The sequence below is a fragment of the Pecten maximus genome, chromosome 5 (assembly GCF_902652985.1).
Source record: "Pecten maximus chromosome 5, xPecMax1.1, whole genome shotgun sequence".
In the NCBI taxonomy this organism is placed as follows: domain Eukaryota; kingdom Metazoa; phylum Mollusca; class Bivalvia; order Pectinida; family Pectinidae; genus Pecten; species Pecten maximus.
In genome coordinates, this window is record NC_047019.1 from 29,409,440 (window position 1) to 29,433,010 (window position 23,571).

General features: G+C 34.6%; 1 protein-coding gene across 2 annotated transcripts; it reads right to left on the bottom strand.

Annotated features, from left to right (window-relative positions):
* Positions 1 to 12,518: 12,518 nt before the first annotated feature.
* Positions 12,519 to 23,067, bottom strand: LOC117327747 (transcription cofactor vestigial-like protein 2). 2 transcript variants are annotated; one of them, XM_033884878.1, is made up of 5 exons: positions 22,933 to 23,067; positions 21,989 to 22,280; positions 18,289 to 18,705; positions 13,916 to 13,955; positions 12,519 to 13,757 (listed from the first exon to the last, which is right to left on the bottom strand). In XM_033884878.1, coding segments are annotated over exons 1-4 (786 nt in total). In that variant the 5' UTR covers positions 23,008 to 23,067; the 3' UTR covers positions 12,519 to 13,757; positions 13,916 to 13,953. The 2 variants fall into 2 exon arrangements, with proteins under 2 accessions (XP_033740769.1, XP_033740768.1); XM_033884877.1 differs by lacking the exon at positions 13,916 to 13,955.
* Between the last annotated feature and the right edge of the window lie 504 nt (positions 23,068 to 23,571).

Sequence of the window (23,571 nt, forward strand, 5' to 3'; positions counted from 1 at the left end):
GTGACGTAAAGTATTTGTTACTTCAATGAATGGTAGGTTTAAAGACATCAAATGACTACTTACACATTTCTAAGAGATATAATACAGCTTTCTTTATCAAAACATATAAGGAATCATAGTATCTTTCTTCAATTACCATCATATAAATGTATTGTACCGCTACATCGGCAAAACAAAAACAAGAAAATGAATTATGTAAGAAACCAGTGTTAGTGCCCATTCCTGTACACGCCAAAACTATTTCAATTGTTCTAAACACGTCGAAACTTTACAAAGAAAATTTGACATATGTACTTTTCTAGATATGCCTTATTGGCGAAATGTATGTTAGAGGCAATAATGTTGCAAAGAGCCATCCGTCAGTTCTGACACCAAGCAAATCACAGGCTTCGTTTGCTGGCTTCAGACTTTGCCTGTAATTAGCCGTATATATCGCCTCCCTGTTCCCTATATATTCTCCCAATATCGCTTCACCCCTCCTTTACCTCCAACCGCAATAGAAATACCAGACCCCTCCGTCTAGCGAGAAACATTTACATCACACGCTTGTATGACCGTGAGGACTTCATTTGCTCACAGAAAATATATGAAAAACTGACATCTTTATCCAATTTTTCATGTTCACTTTCTTTGTTTCCCCAAACCGAAATATGCATATAAATATAAACACATCACTTGTCAACATTCTGTTGTTTTTAACCTGGTTATAGAACATGCTTTGAATGTTTCATTCCGTCATTCTAATTTCCTACATCTGTTGGTTTGCCTCGCGAAGGCCTGATAACTCATGTTGATAAATAGTGTCATTAGAACTGTATATTGCGTAAGAAAAGTCCTTTCCCTCGGTTGTAGTAAAAGGGCGACGACTTCTAATTATATCAGAGGCAGAAACCGTCTTCAAAAGTTGAAATATAATGAATTTAACCCTTATGTTTACCTATTCCAAATAAAACAGACAATATACAGCGTTCGAGGAGTCAATGTGTACGTAAACTGTACTACAGTCAAGGTTAATTGAGATACACCACATCGTTAATTGGGGAAGATTTCAATGATCGACACATGTCGTAACAAAGATAATCAGTTTACTATTGTAAGACCTCAGATTCCCGTCCTATTAATATACTGTGATACAACCTTCAAGAGCCAGCTGCCTTCATGCCTTTCTTTTGTTTTGAAATCCCTGTCTTACTGTTTCTTGGTTGTTTGGAAAATCTCCGCTTACTGTTACTAAGTTGTTTGGAAAGTCTCCGCTTACTGTTACTAAGTTGTTTGGAAAGTCTCCCGCTTACTGTTACTAAGTTGTTTGGAAAGTCTCCGCTTACTGTTACTAAGTTGTTTGGAAAGTCTCCCGATTACTGTTACTAAGTTGTTTGGAACATCTCCCGCTTACTGTTACTAAGTTGTTTGGAACATCTCCCGCTTACTGTTACTAAGTTGTTTGGAAAGTCTCCGCTTACTGTTACTAAGTTGTTTGGAAAGTCTCCCGCTGACTGTTACTAAGTTGTTTGGAAAGGCTCCCGCTTACTGTTACTAAGTTGTTTGGAAAGTCTCCGCTTACTGTTACTAAGTTGTTTGGAAAGTCTCTCGCTTACTGTTACTAAGTTGTTTGGAAAGTCTCCCGCTTACTGTTACTAAGTTGTTTGGAAAGTATCCGCTTACTGTTACTAAGTTGTTTGGAAAGTCTCCCGCTTACTGTTACTAAGTTGTTTGGAAAGTCTTCGCTTACTGTTACTAAGTTGTTTGGAAAATCTCCCGCTTACTGTTACTAAGTTGTTTGGAACATCTCCCGCTTACTGTTACTAAGTTGTTTGGAAAGGCTCCCGCTTACTGTTACTAAGTTGTTTGGAAAGTCTCCGCTTACTGTTACTAAGTTGTTTGGAAAGTCTCCCGCTTACTGTTACTAAGTTGTTTGGAACATCTCCCGCTTACTGTTACTAAGTTGTTTGGAAAGGCTCCCGCTTACTGTTACTAAGTTGTTTGGAAAGGCTCCCGCTTACTGTTACTAAGTTGTTTGGAAAGTCTCCGCTTACTGTTACTAAGTTGTTTGGAAAGTCTCCCGCTTACTGTTACTAAGTTGTTTGGAACATCTCCCGCTTACTGTTACTTAGTTGTTTGGAAAGGCTCCCGCTTACTGTTACTAAGTTGTTTGGAAAGTCTCCGCTTACTGTTACTAAGTTGTTTGGAAAGTCTCCGCTTACTGTTACTAAGTTGTTTGGAAAGTCTCCCGATTACTGTTACTAAGTTGTTTGGAACATCTCCCGCTTACTGTTACTAAGTTGTTTGGAACATCTCCCGCTTACTGTTACTAAGTTGTTTGGAAAGTCTCCCGCTTACTGTTACTAAGTTGTTTGGAAAGTCTCCGCTTACTGTTACTAAGTTGTTTGGAAAGTCTCCCGCTGACTGTTACTAAGTTGTTTGGAAAGGCTCCCGCTTACTGTTACTAAGTTGTTTGGAAAGTCTCCGCTTACTGTTACTAAGTTGTTTGGAAAGTCTCTCGCTTACTGTTACTAAGTTGTTTGGAAAGTCTCCCGCTTACTGTTACTAAGTTGTTTGGAAAGTATCCGCTTACTGTTACTAAGTTGTTTGGAAAGTCTCCCGCTTACTGTTACTAAGTTGTTTGGAAAGTCTTCGCTTACTGTTACTAAGTTGTTTGGAAAATCTCCCGCTTACTGTTACTAAGTTGTTTGGAACATCTCCCGCTTACTGTTACTAAGTTGTTTGGAAAGGCTCCCGCTTACTGTTACTAAGTTGTTTGGAAAGTCTCCGCTTACTGTTACTAAGTTGTTTGGAAAGTCTCCCGCTTACTGTTACTAAGTTGTTTGGAACATCTCCCGCTTACTGTTACTAAGTTGTTTGGAAAGGCTCCCGCTTACTGTTACTAAGTTGTTTGGAAAGGCTCCCGCTTACTGTTACTAAGTTGTTTGGAAAGTCTCCGCTTACTGTTACTAAGTTGTTTGGAAAGTCTCCCGCTTACTGTTACTAAGTTGTTTGGAACATCTCCCGCTTACTGTTACTTAGTTGTTTGGAAAGTCTCCCGCTTACTGTTACTAAGTTGTTTGGAAAGTCTCCGCTTACTGTTACTAAGTTGTTTGGAAAGTCTCCCGCTTACTGTTACTAAGTTGTTTGGACAATCTCCCGCTTACTGTTACTTAGTTGTTTGGACAATCTCCCGCTTACTGTTACTAAGTTGTTTGGAAAGTCTCCGCTTACTGTTACTAAGCTGTTTGGAAAGTCTCCGCTTACTGTTTCTGAGTTGTTTGGAAAGTCTCCCGCTTACTGTTACTAAGTTGTTTGGAAAGTCTCCGCTTACTGTTACTAAGTTGTTTGGAAAGTCTCCACTTACTGTTACTGAGTTGTTTGGAAAGTCTCCCGCTTACTGTTACTAAGTTGTTTGGACGATCTCCCGCTTACTGTTACTAAGTTGTTTGGAAAGTCTCCGCTTACTGTTACTAAGTTGTTTGGAAAGTCTCCGCTTACTGTTACTGAGTTGTTTGGAAAGTCTCCCGCTTACTGTTACTAAGTTGTTTGGAAAGGCTCCCGCTTACTGTTACTAAGTTGTTTGGAAAGTATCCGCTTACTGTTACTAAGTTGTTTGGAAAGTCTCCCGCTTACTGTTACTAAGTTGTTTGGAAAGTCTTCGCTTACTGTTACTAAGTTGTTTGGAAAATCTCCCGCTTACTGTTACTAAGTTGTTTGGAACATCTCCCGCTTACTGTTACTAAGTTGTTTGGAAAGGCTCCCGCTTACTGTTACTAAGTTGTTTGGAAAGTCTCCCGCTTACTGTTACTAAGTTGTTTGGAAAGTATCCGCTTACTGTTACTAAGTTGTTTGGAAAGTCTCCCGCTTACTGTTACTAAGTTGTTTGGAAAGTCTTCGCTTACTGTTACTAAGTTGTTTGGAAAATCTCCCGCTTACTGTTACTAAGTTGTTTGGAACATCTCCCGCTTACTGTTACTAAGTTGTTTGGAAAGGCTCCCGCTTACTGTTACTAAGTTGTTTGGAAAGTCTCCGCTTACTGTTACTAAGTTGTTTGGAAAGTCTCCCGCTTACTGTTACTAAGTTGTTTGGAACATCTCCCGCTTACTGTTACTAAGTTGTTTGGAAAGGCTCCCGCTTACTGTTACTAAGTTGTTTGGAAAGGCTCCCGCTTACTGTTACTAAGTTGTTTGGAAAGTCTCCGCTTACTGTTACTAAGTTGTTTGGAAAGTCTCCCGCTTACTGTTACTAAGTTGTTTGGAACATCTCCCGGTTACTGTTACTTAGTTGTTTGGAAAGTCTCCCGCTTACTGTTACTAAGTTGTTTGGAAAGTCTCCGCTTACTGTTACTAAGTTGTTTGGAAAGTCTCCCGCTTACTGTTACTAAGTTGTTTGGACAATCTCCCGCTTACTGTTACTAAGTTGTTTGGACAATCTCCCGCTTACTGTTACTAAGTTGTTTGGAAAGTCTCCGCTTACTGTTACTAAGCTGTTTGGAAAGTCTCCGCTTACTGTTTCTGAGTTGTTTGGAAAGTCTCCCGCTTACTGTTACTAAGTTGTTTGGAAAGTCTCCGCTTACTGTTACTAAGTTGTTTGGAAAGTCTCCACTTACTGTTACTGAGTTGTTTGGAAAGTCTCCCGCTTACTGTTACTAAGTTGTTTGGACGATCTCCCGCTTACTGTTACTAAGTTGTTTGGAAAGTCTCCGCTTACTGTTACTAAGTTGTTTGGAAAGTCTCCGCTTACTGTTACTGAGTTGTTTGGAAAGTCTCCCGCTTACTGTTACTAAGTTGTTTGGACAATCTCCCGCTTACTGTTACTAAGTTTTTTGGAAAGTCTCCCGCTTACTGTTACTAAGTTGTTTGGAAAGTCTCCGCTTACTGTTACTAAGTTGTTTGGAAAGTCTCCCGCTTACTGTTACTAAGTTGTTTGGAAAGTCTCCGCTTACTGTTACTAAGTTGTTTGGAAAGTCTCCCGATTACTGTTACTAAGCTGTTTGGAAAGTCTCCGCTTACTGTTACTGAGTTGTTTGGAAAGTCTCCCGCTTAATGTTACTAAGTTGTTTGGAAAGTCTCCGCTTACTGTTACTAAGTTGTTTGGAAAGGCTCCCGCTTACTGTTACTAAGTTGTTTGGAAAGTATCCGCTTACTGTTACTAAGTTGTTTGGAAAGTCTCCCGCTTACTGTTACTAAGTTGTTTGGAAAGTCTTCGCTTACTGTTACTAAGTTGTTTGGAAAATCTCCCGCTTACTGTTACTAAGTTGTTTGGAACATCTCCCGCTTACTGTTACTAAGTTGTTTGGAAAGGCTCCCGCTTACTGTTACTAAGTTGTTTGGAAAGTCTCCGCTTACTGTTACTAAGTTGTTTGGAACATCTCCCGCTTACTGTTACTAAGTTGTTTGGAAAGGCTCCCGCTTACTGTTACTAAGTTGTTTGGAAAGGCTCCCGCTTACTGTTACTAAGTTGTTTGGAAAGTCTCCGCTTACTGTTACTAAGTTGTTTGGAAAGTCTCCCGCTTACTGTTACTAAGTTGTTTGGAACATCTCCCGCTTACTGTTACTTAGTTGTTTGGAAAGTCTCCCGCTTACTGTTACTAAGTTGTTTGGAAAGTCTCCGCTTACTGTTACTAAGTTGTTTGGAAAGTCTCCCGCTTACTGTTACTAAGTTGTTTGGACAATCTCCCGCTTACTGTTACTAAGTTGTTTGGACAATCTCCCGCTTACTGTTACTAAGTTGTTTGGAAAGTCTCCGCTTACTGTTACTAAGCTGTTTGGAAAGTCTCCGCTTACTGTTACTGAGTTGTTTGGAAAGTCTCCCGCTTACTGTTACTAAGTTGTTTGGAAAGTCTCCGCTTACTGTTACTAAGTTGTTTGGAAAGTCTCCACTTACTGTTACTGAGTTGTTTGGAAAGTCTCCCGCTTACTGTTACTAAGTTGTTTGGACGATCTCCCGCTTACTGTTACTAAGTTGTTTGGAAAGTCTCCGCTTACTGTTACTAAGTTGTTTGGAAAACCACCCGCTTACTGTTACTAAGTTGTTTTAACAGTCCCCTGACTGACTGTTCGTCATTTATTTGGACAGTCCCCTTATTTACTGTTTGGAAGTCTTCCAGTTTTTTAGAACTCTCCTGCCCCACCTGGCTCCAACTGTTTGGACAGTGCATTGGCTAATTGTTTCCATTTGTCTGGACTATATCCAGTCTGACATTGTTTTTTTCTCTCTTGTTTAGACAGTTTCCTGACTTATTGTTTTCCTCTTGTTTGGAAGTCCCCGTCCGAATTATTGTTCTCCCCTTGTTTGGATAATGCCAGGACTTATTGCTTTCCACTTGTTTGGATACTACCATAACTTATATTTTCCAGTTGTTTGGGCAGTCCCAGTCGGATTTATCATAGCATCGCTTTTAATTTTTAGTGTAAAATATATTTTTTCTTTACGTATTTCTGGATGTTAATCTATCGAGGTGACAGTTTTCATACTTCCATTAAAAGGATATTTTGCACAAGTTAGGATTAAAGAAAATTACAAACTATATCAAAATAGAAGAGAAAAAAAACATCAAAAATATAGCTACATATTTTCTAATAGGGAATCGTGCGCCTCATTTTACCATATCAACAAACATATGATATTAAATTTATGAGATTTCTTTATCATAACCTAAACAAGACGACATACAATCTGACCCGTTTTATCAAGCTGTTTTGATAAAATCCAAGACACCCCATGCATTTCATTCCATCCTCACAATAGTGGAAAGAAGCCCCCCTCCCCGGCTATTTAAATATCAATTTATATATAATTTCAAAACTTTCAAAACCCAGACACTACCGTCAAATAACGAATCCGTAAGCGTTACTAAGTCCTGATAAAACGCGGAAAAAACACAAAAAAAATCTCCATAGATTTGTACGTAGAGCATTAAAACTGTACTAGGAGCATGGGACCAGGTGTTTTGAAGGAAAAGCGTCTTTCGCTTCATCGACAACATTCTAACCGAAATTGTGTATTGAAAATTATATTTCATATAGAACATGACTTCTGTATCATATCATACAAAGGTATTGCTTTGTGCTGAATATTTCGTATGTAAATCTGTCTTTAGGAACTCACTTCAACACGCGTCTGCACAGTACAATCCTAACGACAAGAAAATACCAACAGAAAAAAACAAAAAACGGTTCAAAACACAATTTGTATAGTAAGCGTATCTGCAGAAATTCTTTAAATGCATTTCCAAATAATGTCAATATTTATGGTAGGTTTGTAGAGCCCGACACGACCTCTGTTTGTTGTGAGATTGTGAGTTACATATGTATCGGTGTACAAAACAAACAATTGGTTGTTTACCTCGCGCCGCATCATTTACATCACGCCACACTACAATGAACCAGGGAATACATTCCTATAACAAACGGAATATCACGTGTTGTAATAATTAAAGTAGCAGATCGTTTGTATGTGGAAATTCCTTAGTAAAAATGACAAAACAACACATTTTATGCTTTATAGTAATATGCAACTAATAACTCTTACTATTATGTAAAACATTTAATTCCCATTGTATATAAACGGATATATAATTCATTAATTGCTATGTATATCTGATATGACACTTGTTATGTATATCTAATATAATACTTGTTTTGTATATCTGATATAACACTTGTTATATTTATCTGATATAATATTTATTCAGGATCATTTTCTGCGGGTTAGTAAAGTAAATATGGTAGAAGTTATACGACACAACCAATGTGATATTTAAGAGCGTGACGTTTTGATGACTACACTGTCACCTTCATCAGACTAATGACAATCCCGCACACTTGTCTGATTCTATCTTATTTTTACCATATCGTCACACTATGTTCGAACTTATCAATGGCATCATGATAAAGAAGAAACATCCTTCAGAGTAGATCAAATCTTTTACCATCTCGGACACTACATAAGACAGTGCTAGTACGCTTCACATTGGTCATTAGTCTGATGAAGGTGACAGTGTAGTCATCGAAACGTCAAACATGTTTTAGACGGAACATCCACGAAAGTTTCTACCATGATATAAATTCATGTAGCCCACGTATTTCCCTATATATAACAGAAAAATGGTAATTGTACTGTTAATAATGACGAAGGAAACATTTGATATATATACTAGTATTCAAATGTTGGAGTGACATTACATAAATGATCACATTTCTGGCTCTCTATTAAATATCCACATTGTCTGGGAATGGTAAATATCAGGAATCCCATTTAACGTTCATTTTGATGTTTATTTTTACAATTCGTTGTTATAAGTTGCTACAATAATCTACACTAAATCCTGACTTACATGGGATAGACGACATGATATATTGTAAACGTAATATGTGACATAACATCGTAGTGTGTCCAATCCTCACACAGTTTTGGCTGCACGCTGTAGAGGGTATTAAAGTCACACTTGATTCCGTAGCGATCCTCACACCGTGTACTTAACTCAGATCCCGGTATAGCCGTTTAATAACCTAACCAAAAGGAAAAGTCAATAAACAAGGGTTTATCATTTCTTTACTTCTATAAGTCCATGGCATCAAGGGATTCGACAGGAGGAACATTACACGACAAGGAATTCTGTTCCAGCTTAGACACCGACAGCGAAACGGATAACTTTCATAACTTGTACCATTGCGGCCGCCTGCTTCAAGGTTTTATGTAATCATATGAATGCATTAGCTAATTACAAAATATTCCTGTTGATTGAAGTTTAACTTTTTATATTTCCCTACTAAAACATATTAGTATTTGAAATTATATTTGTACACCTATTAATGACCTGGTACGAGGTCATTAATGGGTTTTCTTTACTCTGTGGCAGGTTTGAAGTCAGTGCCGAACTATGTAGAAGTAGGTTGTAACTGGATGTAAGCGGATAATGGGTAGGGACAAGGGTATCTTCCTACAAGCGTCAGATAGCTATCAAGTCATTTATGTGGATTGGGAACGCCCTGGCGTAAGACTATTGTACGAAATGCGTCAAGTAGTTGCTTATATTCTTAGGAGAAAAGATCAGTTATAATTACATAAATTGGAATGCCTACGTTGTGCCAAGTCGTCGTCTCCATAACCATATAATTTCATTAACAAAATGATGCCAAATGGGTATGCAATTATACACGTTGTCTAGGACATTTGGATATTTATCATTCAAATATTTATAAATTGTAGTGCAATTTTAATGGGTTTTTATATTAAAATATGCGAAGAAAATACAATTGGACCATAGGTTAGATACATGTATCTAGAGAGTTATGATTGGATGTTACTAGTGGTTACTTTTGTTGACGAAATACAATATCCACTCCGACACCAGGAGTGTGGAATGTATATATCAAACGAAGTTACATATACTGTTACTACGGAAAATACCGAGACTATATATCAAAATCGTAATTCTACACTGAAATCTAAAAAACGAACGCAAAACATGAACAAAAATATCTAGATTTGCATGGAGATCCTTGGTAACATACACAGAGAATAAGACCAGGTGTTCCAGCAGAATAACCGTCTTTTGCTCCCGCCTGTAATGACGAGACGTAGAGGTTATGTAATAGTGTCTTTAATAATGACAATGATATTTCAGGAGTGTGAGATATCTTTACGTTGGCGCTATCGTGCATTATACAAAATATTCGCCATGCAAGTGTAATTTATTCGTAATTCTGTAAGATACTATCATGTATCAAGTTTATTGCATTTTCTGACAAATTTCCGTAACTAATCCATGTTTCCCGAATTTGCTGAAAAGGTAATCAAAATTGATGCTCAGTTGATAGAGCGATTTGTGATTTCATATCTGTCTTCAAAGTAGTATTTTTACACTTGAAATATAACACTTTTCACGGTTTGATATTTGTCTATTTCTCACTGGTAAAATGTCAACTTAACTACTAAGCACATGTAACTCGTTTGATTACAGATGTACAGTGTAAGGTAGAAAACGTTTTACAGTTCTCTATAATCTTCGTCATTACACCCAACGTGTAGAATTTCTGAAGTAATGTAGAGGGTTCACCACCACAAAAATGGATGCACCGACTACCATATATGGTATGGTATAAAATATTCTTTCTAAAATATTTCCCATATGATATCATATGAACAAATTTAACAATTTTATCCTATTACGGTAATACAACATCCAGTGTGAAATACTAAACTGTAATTGATCTGTGTGTGATGAGAAGGTGCTAGGGTGGCTGTGTGTGTAACAACAGCATTTCTCTGTGTTTTAAGCAACCCGAGTTGGTGTTTGTACAAAAGCATATTTGTTGCTTACTACTACTCCAGGTATTTTTTACTCAAGTCGATTCCAGATATACATATAAGATACTATATCCTGATGTTTGTTTTAAATACTACATTTGTTGACATCCAAATATCTTCGTTATAAAATATACAATGGGTTAAACAAAGAGTTAACAATATATCAAACTATTTGTCACACCTGTCAACCGATGGTACCATAGTGTGTAAGGAAACGACCGGCTGTTACTTTTGAGTCTTGATAATAGACCTTGTTGAAATAAAGAATGCATTCTTTCTGGTTTTATTCTCCTTTTGTTTTCTAGAGTGTCGATGGAAATGGGTTTTTTCGTATTCTGCTCTCGTTTATCGATTAAGAATAGGAATTATGTCGGTATTCTCTGTTGTTTTTTTTAAAAAATAAAATTGACTTATTTTCCATAACAAGAAATGACAGATACTGGCACAGACTCGGATTTTATCTGATATATAGATATATACTAATCTTATATCATATTGTTATAAAATATCTTAAATTCTCAGATTGATTGTTTAGTTTGAAATTGGTAGATTTCCAATTGTATATACCCAGCATTATGATTTAATTAAGTATTAGTTTAAGCTATCAAACACTAAGAACTGCATTCTCACAGCTGCTTACGAGGAACTAATGTATATTCCAATATGTTTTTAATTGGGCGACATTTGTCACTTGGCTTCGGCGAAACGTAGTTAAATCAAATCAATCTTAATGCTTCTATTGATTAGCCATGTATTAAACAAAGAATATTTGATATTGCAAGACAAGACATGTATTAGATAGTTCCTCAAATGTAATTTCTATAGACATTTAGTAGATAACATTTCACTACAATATTATTTATGTAAAAACATCCCAAAGCGTAATAGAATTGCTTTGACTATATAATTCGTCTATCGGCACATACCCTGCATATTGAAACTGGACGTTATCAAAATATTGCAAGAAATGAACGTCTGTGTAGAGTTTGTAACTCATAGAAGACGTAGAAGACGAGTATCACTTTCTGTTAATTTGCCATTTTTTTCAAACCCTAAGATCAAGATGTATTAAAAAGTACTACTGAAAAAAACCCATATGAATTCAAGTTAACCTAATTACTATGTACAACTAATTTCAGAGATCTATCAATGCTGAGTAAATATATCTATGATGCTACACAACTACGGGAAAGTATGATTTAATGTATATTGCCTAATTTTGATTAGTCCATTCTCTGTACTATTTATTTTGTCTGTTCTACACTGCTTTAATGCAGTGCCCGCCAACTGAACGATGTATGAATTGTTATATATGTTTGTACTGATGAGCTGTAAAGCTCAAGGTTAATAAACAAATTGAATTGCTTAAACTATAAGGTTGATATCTTCTCAGTTTCCCTTCTGGTTATCGTCACTTTCTATACTTCTCTGATGATGCATCGTACTCCAACATATTCAGTATGTAGAATTAATTGATGCCCAAAATCCATAATTATTTATAATCATTCCAACAATTGTTTTATCAATGACGAGTTCTAGGACGAAACATCTTTATGATGCAGTATTCATTAAATTCAATTCAGCTCTACTGTATCTACACTCAGTTTGTTTTTAAAGGTGTTTTTGGTGTCTTTTGTATTGTCCAGTATAGACGATTTGACTTTGACGACATTTTTTTATTCCAGGTTTCTATTAAGTCGAACTAGTAATAGTAGTAGTAGAGTCTGCCTTAGCGTCACATTTTATAACGTACTTTTTATCGTAATTCGACTGTTACGTTTTACTTACACTGGTTATTTATTTCTCAAATAAAATACTTATTAGGTATTGTATTATCTAGTTCTACTATAAATGGTAAACGTTGTGAGATACCATAGATAAGGGTCATTTATATGCTTCAAGTACAGTATATACAATTTTATCGCTATATACACGAGATGTACTCCTTGTACATTTGAAATTGCATTCTCATTGATATTTCGTTAATAGTGACAGGAAATACCAATGATTATGGTGGATTTAGTATATGCCATTATGTCACTACGCTATGACTCTGTGTGGCATGCTTATTGTTTTCTGAATTGTACAACACACAAATGTGTCTTGAGAATAATGAAGAATTTTGAATTTTGAAGAAACTTATTAGCATGTGCGTCAGTTTTGACTTAGTTTTTTAACAGTTTTTTTTCGTAATTAATCATTTTATAAATCAAACAACAAGGAAAGTTTTGATTTCATTTTATTGACAAAATAATCGTTCAATATCTTCTTCACAAATATATACATAAATCGATATCAGATATCTTCCTACTTTAATTGTTCTTTTCTTTCTTTTAATTTTGCTGAAACGATTTCACTGGTGGACACAATGAACACAGAACACAATTGTTGCAAGAAGTTCCACCAAAACCTAGAATGGATATTGTATGTGATATTGAAACACAGCCTTCTCTAATCGCTTCTGTATATCGTATGTAATTCATTCCCCAACGTTATTACATTATTTATTTACTCATTCTGAAAATCGTATTATTGTATCCAAATATATCGTACATTCATTCCTCTTCAATCATACAAGTACCCATATAAATTTTGCCGGTATTCAAAATTTCCGAATTACAAAAAAAAAACAAAATGGTCTAGTGAAAACCTTTTTCACATGGTACAGTGTGTCCGTGGTTTCTAGTTTCCATCCCCCTATAAGTCATTAAAACCTTTATACGCAGTACCTTGTACTGACGGTTCACAGTTTCCAGTAACAAAGAAGTCCCTGTTTAACCAAACACACTGTTCAATGGATATATGAGTTTCCGATGACAGAATTGCTTGTAAAACTGTCCCACAGTACATGGCCCCTGTGGATGTTTGTGGTTTCCAGTTTCCTGTGACAGAGACGTGAATGTTTGTGGTTTCCAGTTTCCTGTGACAGAGACGTGAATGTGTGTGGTTTCCAGCTGTTTCCTGTGACAGAGATGTGGATGTGTGTGGTTTCCTGTGACAGAGACGTGGATTTGTGTGGTTTCCAGTTTCCTGTGACAAAGACGCGGATGTGTGGTTTCCAGTTTCCTGTGACAGAGATGTGGATGTGTGTGGTTTCCAGTTTCCTGTGACAGAGACGTGTGTGTGTGAGGTTTCCAGTTTCCTATGACAGAGACGTTGATGTGTGTGGTTTCCAGTTTCCTGTGACAGAGACATGGATGTGTGTGGTTTCCAGTTTCCTGTGACAGAAATGTGTTTCTCTTCCATGCGTTAGTTGTGTCGTTCACCATTGTATGGCGGTATGTACTGGACAACACACACTATGGATGTGAAGAACAGCACCATGTTATGACGGCAAGAATGGTCGACGTTACCATGGCTACCAGCAAACTCCTTCCTCATACTATGTAAGTGATAAGGTCGACGGTACCATGGTTACCAACAAATCTCCTTTCTCATACTCTGTAAGGGATAGTCCAGTGCTGGAACAAAACAAAGCATGTAGATATTACCCACTCTTTAACTCTAAAATGATCAAATAACGAATTGGCTCCCGTTACGTCAGCATTCTTTAAACTTAACAGGAACGCCCTTAAAACATGTTCCCATAGGAAATCATTATTGAATGTAAGGGATATACCTAGTTAATGAGGTTTCCTTGAACTCTCTCCAATGCTTTCCTGTGGAAAATGAAAAAAAGTTAATGAATATCGATGAAACAGGGGCCAGGATAGATATATAGAATATCACAAGAATATTTGAAATACAATTAGTAAATGCGAGTCTTATCATGAATACGTGTAGCGATGTTAATCGTTTATTTATACATGTTTCTGTCCAATACATGGCAGCAAAGTTTAGATTTTACAGTGTAGTGGTCAGTTTCCTGACAGTGTAAAACAGCGATACGGAAATATTCCTGATCAGTATACTTTTTCGACATGTTTTGAAATGTACTCCCAAAAAGATGATACATGTAATGAACACGATGTCTTTCTAATCTTATAGAAAAAAGTTGTTGTGAGTTAATAAATTCATAAGACTTCAAATAAGTATTATATGTGTATACATGGAATAACATATCGTATTTGCTTGTCACGTTTTAAATCAATCTAGTATTGACATAATAATGAGTATATATGTATGTGTACGTACTTCAGTTTTTTTTGCAAAGCAATATTGAGAATAAAAAAGAAAGAAAAAGAAGAGATTTATTGAAAATATAAAATTCATTAAATCATTGATCTTATGCCCACCCCATTAAGAAGTTAGGCATTTTAAAATGAAAACAAAATATGTTCCGAGTTATTTTTATATCATTTTCAATCATCAACATTCAAAAGCTCAATTTGTTTAAAACGGAGCTTATATCTTTTGTAGAATCCTCCATATTCACTGTAAAACACATTTCTGTTGTTGATTGTTGACCATGTCGATAAATAAATAAATATTTACTATTAGTGTATTCAACAACTCCAAACGACATTGTCATTAATATATCGGCGCGGTGCAGTGTACGTACTTTATTTGACCCGCTAACATTTCAGTGCATTTCTGAATTTGAACAGATTAGCGCATTGATGAATTGGCGCGCCGAAATTATTTTATACAAAAACAGTATATATAACATAATATAAAACAGTATATATCTGGTGCAATTTGCGCAATGATAATTAAGCATAATGCTTCTATCGCTTAAAGCGAAAAAGATTACCACTAAAATATGTACATTTACAATACTTGTCACATAGATCATACTGGAGTGGTATAACGACTATGAGATGTAAAACATTGTACTTGTAAGTAGCCTGAATCCGTCCCAACATCTACCGGTAAATACATATCAGTACACAAATCGTCATATGGAGACGTGCGCCAAGCCAATCTAAAGGGAGCATGTATCTGATTATAAAACAACAAATCACGCCGACACCAATCTGCTCAACAACTTTCGTTTCGGCAAATCAACGATAATAGTGACTGGCCTATTGAGTATTGCTATCCCCGTATCAGACCGGTCGTGTATCAGGCTACTATCTCTTATCAGACCTAACCGAAGCTGTTTCTGCTTCTGCAGTTTAGGATGAATTCTTATGATTGCATCCCATAAATCATTGATAAAAGACGTCAAACGCATTTAGTTGTAGTTGACGTTAATTTAGCTATAGCGTCATTTTCGAATGTCCTTGATATGTGTTTGTACCTGATTAGTATGAAATCAATATCTGATTAGCGCACTAATTAATGAGGATAAAAGAATATATTTCAATGACAACTAAAATGCGCTCTCTTACCAAATTTTGAGTGGTAAGAATGTTTTCCTTCTCATTATAAGGTACATGTAACATGTAAAAAAACCTCTCTTAATGGTAACATAAAGCAAATTTTAGTTTTACCTAATGGTTTTGTTTGCGAATATATCATATGCAAAGTGGTTAAATCAAAAAGAATTTCGTTCTTGATAAATGATTACAAAGAAAACGTTAAGACAGATTCTTTCTCGCTAAATGTAATACGCAAAACAAATGCTCTCTTCCTAAATGGTTACACGTAAAACAAATTTCACTTTTACTAAATTATAACAATGAAACAAAGTCTCTCTTTCGGAATGGCAAAACGTTAAAACAATTTCTCTTACTACATGGCAAATCTTTAAACAATTTTGCTCTATTGAAACCAGAAACTTTTCTCTCATTAAATAGTAACAAGTAAGTACAATTTGTTTAACCAATGGTTATAGGGAATCAACTGATATCTTACACACTGGTTATAAATAAGTACAATTTGTTTAACCAATGGTTATAGGGAATCAACTGATATCTTACACACTGGTTATAAATAAGTACAATTTGTTTAACCAATGGTTATAGGTAAACAACTAATATCTTACACACTGGTTACAAATAAAAATAATTTACTTTTAACTAAACCGTAGCACGTGAGAACAGTAACTCAGTTACTAAATGATACTAGAGTCTCAGTTTATCGTCTCGTGGACTATACACACTAGAAGTCTATTATTGTTTTATAAATTCGTTATATTTGTTTTCTTTATTCCCTTAACAACACAAACATTCAGTAATTTACACAGTACACTTTTTTCACAGTCATTCAATTCAGAATTATAAGTAATTGGGATTTCGTAGCGATATCTTTTTTTTAATTTTTTTTCAGAATATCGTAAAATACTAATGCTATTTTTCTTTTCCTATTTCTGCTTTCCTTCTTAATCAAATCTCCTATTTCAGTTATTGCAATGATGTAAGTTTGATTTTCATTCGTGTTGAATTTTTTTTTCTGTAACGTATTATTTCACAACTTGTTTCTGGATCCTTTTTCATAGTTTGTAATATTAAACGAATTGTATATTGTAACTTTAGTTAATGACATCAAATACGGTTATTAATATACTTAACCACAAAAAAAGCAATTGTTAATATACAATGAACATTTCATCTTATTCAGTACAAATAAATATTTTAATCAACAATCAAATAAAGTATCCTAGAATGTTTACGTCTAGAAGTAATTTCTTTTCTAAATTCAAAACAACTAAATTATCAGTTCAGAATAAAATCCCTATTACAAAACTTGCACTTCAAATATTAAGCTTCCCATCGAAATAGGAAGGTGGCACAATACCCTAAGAAGGGAAGATAAATTACGTTACGTATAATCTCAATACATTGGAGACAAATTTCACTATCTTTTGATAAGTAAAAATGTAGAGACATTGAACATAAAAATACTCCAAATCCAAATCATAAAGTAAATGGACTGCTGAAAAACACTATTTGGTCCGATCCCTAACAAAGAATTTGTCACTACTCTGAACATAGTCCCAATAAAATATAATAATGTACACACTACATGTAAGTACTTTATTGTCCATCTTGTCATGTTTATTTCTTTTGATTGACATTTTGATATCACGTTACACATTTCTGAGAGTATCAATTAAGTCTAGTAAATCATTTTTGCAACTACATACATGTGTATCTATCAACTATTATATTACGGGCTTCTACAACCATGTACATGCGCATTGCTCACTACAGGCATTATGTCAGATGTTATCTATGTTTCTCTCTATTTCCAATATGAATTGATCCATAGCATATCAACTTTTTTTTAACCCTATCCCGAAATCTTAATATAATGAACCTACAGAGAGTCTTACATTTTGTAAAAGTAAGCAGTTACTTCAACTCAACGTAGTATATATTTAATTCATTTCAGTATAACAGTGTGTTTATTATGTATTTGAACGCAATGTTTTGTTTTTTTTTATCTTTCGACTTCGGTACAACAATTAGTAGAAGATGTTATTTAGCCGAAAGCACACACACTGCTTAGCACAAAAATGTACAAAATGTCACCATGGTTTAGAAATGAATCTTATTAACACCAGCAAATGAAAAAAATAGCGTCCTAAATCTGATCTAACACGGATCGGTTTTAAGTAACACAACAATTATTGAGGCAGAGTAACATATAATTACTACGGGAAGCAATTAATTGTGTATTCACTTCCTTCATTCCTTCGTTCGGACATCAGAAACATGCACATTTTATATTGATAAAATATATGCGCGAAATAGGATTGTATGAGTTTTTATGTGCCTATCAGTATTGAAATACCGTCTGCTTTTTGCGGTAATTAGTGATACTTCGGGTCGAATTGAGAATTTTTAGGATTTAATACTTGAAGCCCTTCGGTTTCCCTTGAGAGTAAAACTGCTGTATTAATGTAAAGATTATAACTTTTACTACTTGGGAAAAACACACATTTCCATTCAGTTTCATTTTGGTTACCTACTTCTTTATTCAAACAATGGAATGCCCCTTTGGATAAAAAAGATGAAAAAATAATATAAAGGCGAAAAGTTTGAAACTTGGTATTATATAAAATATATAGCAACCTTTCCTTGTTTAAATCAATAATACTTACTCTATGTCGGAAAAATATTACCTTTAATATCCATCTATATTATATTTATAAGCTATACTTACATGATGTCGTCGAGGAATCATAGTTCATATTGGAAGATAAATCCGCACCAAATCTTTGTAATGAGGCATAGTAACTCCCGGCTCCTTGTAAAGAGTCTGAAAGTTTTGACATTTCGTATTTAGAATTTCTTGAGTCAAATCCACTCCTTAGCATTAATGATTGATATGAGGGACCAAGTTTACTGGCCGAGTCAAAGGAGGAATATGGAAAAGATCGAGCAAAGTCAGGTGCATTGGAGTACGATTGAGATGCGGCGAAATGATATGGCCAGTTATTGGACAATGTGTACCACGGTGACGTCAGATAGTCCCTTGTATAGTCCGCACTACTTCCGGAAGCGAATGACGGTCTGGGAGGCTGGTAGGAACTGTTCCAGAAGGAAGGCGGTAGTTTTCGTTGACACATTAAGGGGGTTTCTGAAATAAAACAAAAATGAACAGAGGTTAAATTTTCTGCAGATTCCCTCTCCAAAATCCCCCTTTCATTTATAGTTACGAAAAATAAAAATAATAGGAATTAATATAAGATAGTAATATCGGTAAAAAATTTTTTTACCAAGTATTGATAGAAAATGTTAACAATAAGGACCAAATGTGAAATATGATACTGGATTAAGAGGAGATTATTACCTGAAAAATAAAAGTAGTTGTCAATAATCAATATTTTCATGTACTTGTCGGTGTCCGAACGATGTATGAATTACGTATGTTAAAAGAAGAAAGAAAGTAAATTTTTAAAACAAGAAATTTTAATCAATACGGAAATGCTTATATCAATTAGTAAATTAAATGAGTGTGAGAACATGGTAACCTTAAAGGTAGATTAAACATTGAAGTGGTTTTCGCCAATGTAAACTAAGAATTGTCATTAAATAAAACACAAAAATAATTTAAAACAATAACTATCAAAATGGTAATCATTTTACATTTTGTAGATGTTAGAGTGTGAAATAACCTGATAGGCGATAATACACAGAGGGTGTCATTAGTTGTCGACTATGTTTATATATAATTATAGATGTAGGTGCCAACAGGATAAATTACTGTATATAAGTAGTAACAATACATTGCTTCAATGATGTATGCTGATGTAGGGAAATCAATAAAATAAACCGTTTATGGTCTTTTATATTTTATTCAAGATTCTTGGAACTACATTGTATAGGTCAGAACAATAAAAGTGTGCAGGGCTCTTTATAACAATCCAAATATACGATGATGTGATATGAATACTATGATATAGAATCAAATATGGATTGGTACTAAACACTTTTTTTTTTTTATTAAGAAAGAAATTTGAAACAAAAGCGATCAGTGTTAAATAATATTGTCATGTCGTGTTTCTGTGTGGCTAGGCAATTATCCGCAGATAATATAGTGCCCCTTATCTGGACCAATAAAGTGCTAATTATTTCACAAACAAGCAGCTGTTAAAATACGGTTATGGGAGTCCCGTCTTGACACGGACTAAATCAACACCATGCAGCAATAAGGCTCCTTCCAATTTTGACAAATCGCGGTACAACTGTTTATCTTACTCCCGGACCGATTTATCAGTGTCGAAACAAATTACCCCGCATATTACTCCGCTCGTCACGTGACACTCTTCAACAACTATTCTAATCTGTACAAATGTATCGTATAGTTCTACATGAAATGGAACCGATTTAAAGTTTAATATGTGTGAGACTAGATTGAAGATTAAAGAGTACCACCCAAATATTTTCGTAAGAGAAAGAGAAAATCTCTGACGAACCTCTTCACTTATGATGCACTATGCATCAATTCACGAATTTTAAAACCACGATGCAAACCATTTCCAACCTTAATATTGAAATGAAGTGTATTAATTTAGTCTTAACTGTTTTTGAAAGCATGTAATGAAAAAATGCATCTTATAGTGTAAGCTTCTCACATGAAAATACCCCCCACCCCTGTTATATTAGCATCGTTATCTTATCCATGATCTCATAGATAGAGATCACATTACATGGCAAACAATAAAAGCAAAAAAAAAAAAAAAAAACAATCCATCACGTGCCACCAGAGCCCATATAATTTCTATTTTTATATTCATATTTCATTTCTCAAAATTTGAGAGTTTACTTGATTTAATAATGTCACGTGTTAATGTCAAATTTGTGTTAAAATGACCTTTTAACAGACTAAATGATAGGATTTTTAAAAACACATTGGAGTTAAATTGATTTTGAACAAGCTAGATGATAGAACTTTTTAAAACAAAATTGTTTAAAAATAATCTTTAACAGGCTAGATGATAAGAACGATAAAAAGTTATACAAATCATCTAAATATTTTTTTCAAATGATACATTTTAAAAAGATGGCGAATAAAATATGATCAGATAGATACACCAAAGCATCTTACGTCCCGTATGTGGTAACAAATAGCAATCACATAATGCTATTATGACCAGCAAGGCTACTATTCTTATCGATGCTGACAACACATTAATTAGGATATGTTCCATCTGCTGTTTCCTTTCCTTGTTCATATAATTGATATTTTAATGTTGAAACATTATTGCAATCCTTTAAATAGCATTTGATAGAATTTTATAATTCTTAGCATCATAACATTGATACCACGGGCCCAATACACACGCGGAATCGTTAAAACAAACAGGCAAAATACGTATATAAATATATCAACATTTTGAAGAGACACAAAAACAAATATACACCAGAAGCTGCGGATACACTTAATAAAAATGAGATGTGGATATGACATTTAAGATATATAGCTTTTCTGACATGAATGTGATATAATGTATCACTCTTATGATTAACATTGTAGTACTCTTATGTATATGATACAATGTACAATGTGTTACTCTTATGAATGTGATACAATGTATTACTCTTATGAATATGATACAATGGTTGACTCTTATGAATATGATACAATGTTTAACTCTTATGAATGTGATACAATGTATTACTCTTATGAAATTAATACAATGTTTAACACTTATGAATATGATACAATGTTTAACTCTTATGAATATGATACAATGATTTAATCTTATGAATGTGATACAATGTATTACTCTTACGACTATGATACAATGATTTAATCTTATGGATATGATACAATACATTTCTTTTAAGAATGTGATAAAATGTATTACTCTTAATCGGTTAATGACGTTTCAGGCAATGAGACAGGCTATATAAGTAGTGTATTATTGTAAAGTCGGAAATGTATTAGGATTATTCCCTTCACCATGACCTCTTTGGTGTATCATAATGTACCGTAGATAACATGTACAAACATAATTAATATTAGCAGCACTCTTCAGCTGTATAAGAAACAAACAATTAACAGGCGTCATATTGTTCTCAATGGAATGATATTCAAAATCTTCTTTTCTTTTTCTTTTACATATTTCATGTGTATAGCGATTGTTCTGAATATTTGAGAATGACCGAATTACCGATAATATATAGTTACAATTTCGTCACATCGTCGTACAGATAAAAATAATTTGTCAGAGCTTTACAAAGAGACCAGTCGGTCTTGAAACATTGCATGGACACTCGTACGTTTTGTTACGTATACTGTTTGTGTAAAGATAAACCTATATAAGTATATATATATATCCAAACTGACGAATCTTGTTAAAGATGCAAAATAAAACAAAGTTATGAATTACACTCAAAGTTTCCAATATACCTACCAGAGCGCCGAAGGGTCTGGGATCCATTTTTCTCCAATGTAAAGCTACTTGGCTGACTAAGAGCCCTTGAGAAATGTTCATCTACATTTGTAGCAGTATCACCATTGAAATAGGTCAACAAAACACAATTAGCGTTCAAATACTGAGACCCTTTGGGTTGTGAGTCCGGATCTGATATATCCGTTCCTGGATCTGTATTCCTGATTTTAGAATGTCGCATGTCCCCAGGGCAGCAGTAACTTCCCGGGGCTGCCACATGCTGACTTTCGTACGGACTTGGATTAGGAAGTTTCTGCAAAAGAATATAAAAAGATAAAAAAAATATTCTTTTTACTATTTTCTATCTGTCGATGAGAAATTAATTAATGTTTACAAACTCATTCTCAGTAACGCTGAAAAGAATACTGTGTCGTCTATATTGGAGTAAGATTATCTTGTACAAAAGCTTTACAACACTCTCATAGCTATTCGGGAGAAACAGATAACAAATACAAGCATTTCCATCGACACGTGCATTTGAATTACCAGAATACAAAATTCGTAATAATTATTATGATTAAAACTTAGCAGTACATCTCGATATAGAATCAAGAGTATAGAGAATACATCACATAGCCACACCAACAGAGTTCATACCAAAGACATTCGACCACATGTGTCCAGTATATATAGTGCCCTGAAGTCTGATTACGATTGGGAACCAGTTGTTTCTGCTTTTTATCACCTTAAAAATTGGTTCGGTGTTATTCTGTAATGTGTATCTATGGAAGGAAAGCATCTCAGTCCCTTCAGCAATGTCTTTCGGTAAGGTAAAGAATGTCAACTATACATAGATTCTTTCTTTACAAATATTTTGCTAATTACATTTCAACAATTCCTAAGGGATTTCCGGTTTGTTTTTTTCTTACTAAAATAAAGTAATGTAAAGTAAGAATATCACTCACCCCATTTTCTGAAGGTGTTGCTTTATGAGGAAAATACGGTGGGTAAAACTGATACATAAGGTCAGTACAACTCATGGCTTCTTCTGGGATTTATCCTAGAGTTTGTCCGAAACACAAACCAACAAGCATTGTTTTCTTTAGCGATACTGGGTAAATAGCTATGTAAGTTTCAACAGATTTTGCTATGCTATCCACGCGTTCATATCATCACCAAGGCAACACATATTACTGCCTATCAAGTAAGTTATTGACAAGAAACTGACAACCCTTGCCACGCCTACATGGTACCGCCCACAAAGGGAGGATGGTATCCTACATGATATACAGTGAAGGAAGACTTTACATTCTAACTCTTCACGATGACGAAAGATTTGGGGAAATTCATTTCTTTCATAACTAGGTATTACATTCATGAACATTATTATAAAAAATGATTTTTTTTGTTTGATGAAAAAAACAAATAATGACGATAACTTTATCTATGATTCTGATTTAGTAACATGCTATACAGTGAAGGAAGACTTTACATTCTAACTCTTCACGATGACGACAGATTTGGGGGAAAATTCATTTCTTTCATAATTAGGTATTACACTCATGAACATTATTATAAAAAAAATGATTTTTTTTTGTTTAATG

Bases quoted from the DNA above. Each gene is read 5' to 3' on its own strand.
- LOC117327747 (XM_033884877.1), bottom strand. From the start codon at position 23,007: ATGAGTTGTACTGACCTTATGTATCAGTTTTACCCACCGTATTTTCCT. The intron at 22,281-22,932 runs GTGAGTGATATT...ATTCTTTTGCAG, and splicing joins CAACACCTTCAGAAAATGGG to AAACTTCCTAATCCAAGTCC. The intron at 13,758-18,288 runs GTAAGTATAGCT...GTTTTGTTCCAG, and splicing joins TGATTCCTCGACGACATCAT to CACTGGACTATCCCTTACAG.